General features: G+C 46.7%; 1 protein-coding gene across 8 annotated transcripts in view; it reads left to right on the forward strand.

Annotated features, from left to right (window-relative positions):
- ncor2 (nuclear receptor corepressor 2) overlaps window positions 1–2,500 on the forward strand; it is an 88,215-nt gene that overhangs the window by 83,198 nt on the left and 2,517 nt on the right. For all 8 annotated transcript variants that reach the window (XM_047800279.1, XM_047800276.1, XM_047800283.1 and 5 more), the window contains 6 exons: window positions 119–250; window positions 353–489; window positions 585–638; window positions 1,681–1,875; window positions 1,959–2,129; window positions 2,440–2,500. The exon at window positions 2,440–2,500 is cut by the window's right edge and continues 2,517 nt beyond it. In XM_047800279.1, the coding sequence (XP_047656235.1) occupies window positions 119–250; window positions 353–489; window positions 585–638; window positions 1,681–1,875; window positions 1,959–2,129; window positions 2,440–2,500 (750 nt within the window). The remainder of the gene's footprint in view (window positions 1–118; window positions 251–352; window positions 490–584; window positions 639–1,680; window positions 1,876–1,958; window positions 2,130–2,439) is intronic.

The following is a 2,500-nucleotide window of genomic DNA, read 5'->3' on the forward strand; positions in this document are numbered from 1 at the left end:
CTCTCTGTGCTTAAACCCACTACAACGAGGCCGTGCTAATTAAAGCCTAATGTTATGGGTTATGAATGTTTACCTTAAGCTGTGTGTTTTTTTTGTTTGTTTTTTTGTATGCATACAGATCTCCTCCTCAGAGTAAAGTGTCCCCGGTGAGCCTGTCCGCCGAGTGCATCGAGCCCATCTCTCCACCAGGGGGCATGTCTGAGCCCGAATCCCAGGCAGCAGCGTGTCCCAGTGAACAAGCAGAGCAAGGGTATAGACATTTCATATTAACACACACACACACACACATTCCTAGTCTACCGTTACACACCACTTCATCTATTCACGCCTCCACTCCTGTGGTCTCTGTCAGGATGGGATCTCGCTCTCCCTCCAGCAGCTCCCAGCCACCCGCCTTCTTCAGCAAACTCACCGAGAACAACTCCGCCATCGTCAAGAGCAAGAAGGAGATGATCAAGAAGATGGTCGTGGCCAACGAGAACGACTTCAGTGAGTTTGTAGCACACGGAGCTTTGTTAAATAAATAATTATCCATTAATAAACATTCATTAACATTAATTCTCTCGTTTAATTCTCTCTTCCAGACTCGGGACAGCCCGGGACAGAGATCTTCAACATGCCTGCCTCTGCCACTGGAGGTAAACAATATTACAGTATTTTCCGCGTTATAAGGTGCACCGGATTAAAGGCGCAGTCTGAATTACGGGGTCTATTTCTGTACTTAACCCATACATAAGGCGCACCGTATTATAAGGCGCATGCTAAAACATACGGTCCACAAAAAAAAGGTAACGGAAGCAAAACAGTGAGTTTAGTTGAACTTTATTCTACTATTTAACGACACACACACATTATTTTTTAATCAGTCTTCTCCCACAAACCCATGAAAGTCCTCGTCTACTGTGTCTTCTTAACTCGGCGCAGTACATTTTCTTGCTTCCTCCACTTCCGAACCATAGATACGTTGGTGTTGAATTCTTTCAGCTGCTCTATTCCCATTTACAACCGTGTAACTGATAGACTGTAGTTTGTAATTGTGCCTCGTAAGCATCAGATTTTTATTGGCGGATGGCAAACCGACTTAAGGTGCATTTACCGCCACCTACTGGACTGGAGTGTGGAGCGCATAATGGTTAGGAAGAAACAAATGTTTTGCAACATACCGGTAGTTATACTGTACCTACCGGAGGCGTGGCGGAGGTAAGCGTACGTACTGTACGTATTACGTAATGTCCTCTGATTGGTTTATCGCTGCCAGCGTACGTAGTGTATGTATTACGTCCCCGTGTCAGTGGGAAATGATCCGACAGTCAATCAAGCGGAGCGCTGACCAAAGTCGCACAACAACATTTTTACAGATTTTTGGAACTCGGTGCACACACAAGGCCTTGTAGTGCGGAAAATACTGTAATGTAGCTGATCCATGTGGCGAAATCATATCACTTTTATCGCGTTAACGTTTCTGACCGTTGCGTTTTTTTTTTTGTGCGGTTTATGAGGACTTGATGATCTTAAGGCTAATAATAAACATCATTGTTGTTATTAAGGAGATGTTTGTTTATGGACAAAGGAGTTCATGCGTTCCACATAAAGAGTTATAAATGTGTTGTTAATAATGTTATTAACGACGTGATCGTTTCATAAACCTGGATTTCCAACGTGTGTGTTTGTGTGTCCTAGGGCTGGTGAGCATGCGGAGTCAGCCTCCTCCAGACTCGAGTGGGAACAACATTGGACTGGAGGCCATCATCCGCAAAGCTCTGATGGGGAATTATGACGAACAGGCAGACGAGCGCTCGCCCTCCAACTCCGGACCTCCTGCTGCTGCTGCTGCTGCTGCTGAGCCACGCACTGAAGAGCCCTACTCACTGCCTGGTATGGACCACACACACACACACACACACACACACACACACACACTGAATCATGACTCATGTTTGTGTGTGTGTGTGTGGTAGGTAAATCAAAGAGCAGTGGGCGCTCCAACGGCCGCAAGACAAAGTCTCCAGGTCCTGGAATGTCAGGTGGAGAGAGACCGTCCTCCGTGTCCTCCGTCCACTCTGAAGGAGACTGCAACCGCCGCACACCTCTCACCAACCGAGTGTGGGAGGACAGACCGTCTTCCACAGGTAATCACACGCCGACCACAAACCTCTCCGTACCGCAGCCGTCGTTCTGATCGGTCAGAAACACAGAACCTTCTATAACAGTCGTTGTTTCCGTGGTAACCACCTTCTATAACAGTCGTTGTTTCCGTGGTAACCACTCACAAGTTTTATTATGGGAATAAATCACCTTCAGGACGTGTACATGTTTTCCCCAAATTATTAGAACTTTATTTCCACGTATTATGACTCATTCACTAAACTGTGTGTTACTCTGTGTGTGTGTGTGTGTGTGTGTGTGTGTGTGTGTGTGTGTGTGTGTGTGCGCTCACAGGCTCCACCCCTTACCCTTGTAACCCCTTCACGATGATGCGCTTGCCTGGCTCGGTGGTGTC

Source organism: Tachysurus fulvidraco, chromosome 14 (genome assembly GCF_022655615.1).
Source record: "Tachysurus fulvidraco isolate hzauxx_2018 chromosome 14, HZAU_PFXX_2.0, whole genome shotgun sequence".
Classification (NCBI taxonomy): Eukaryota; Metazoa; Chordata; class Actinopteri; order Siluriformes; family Bagridae; genus Tachysurus; species Tachysurus fulvidraco.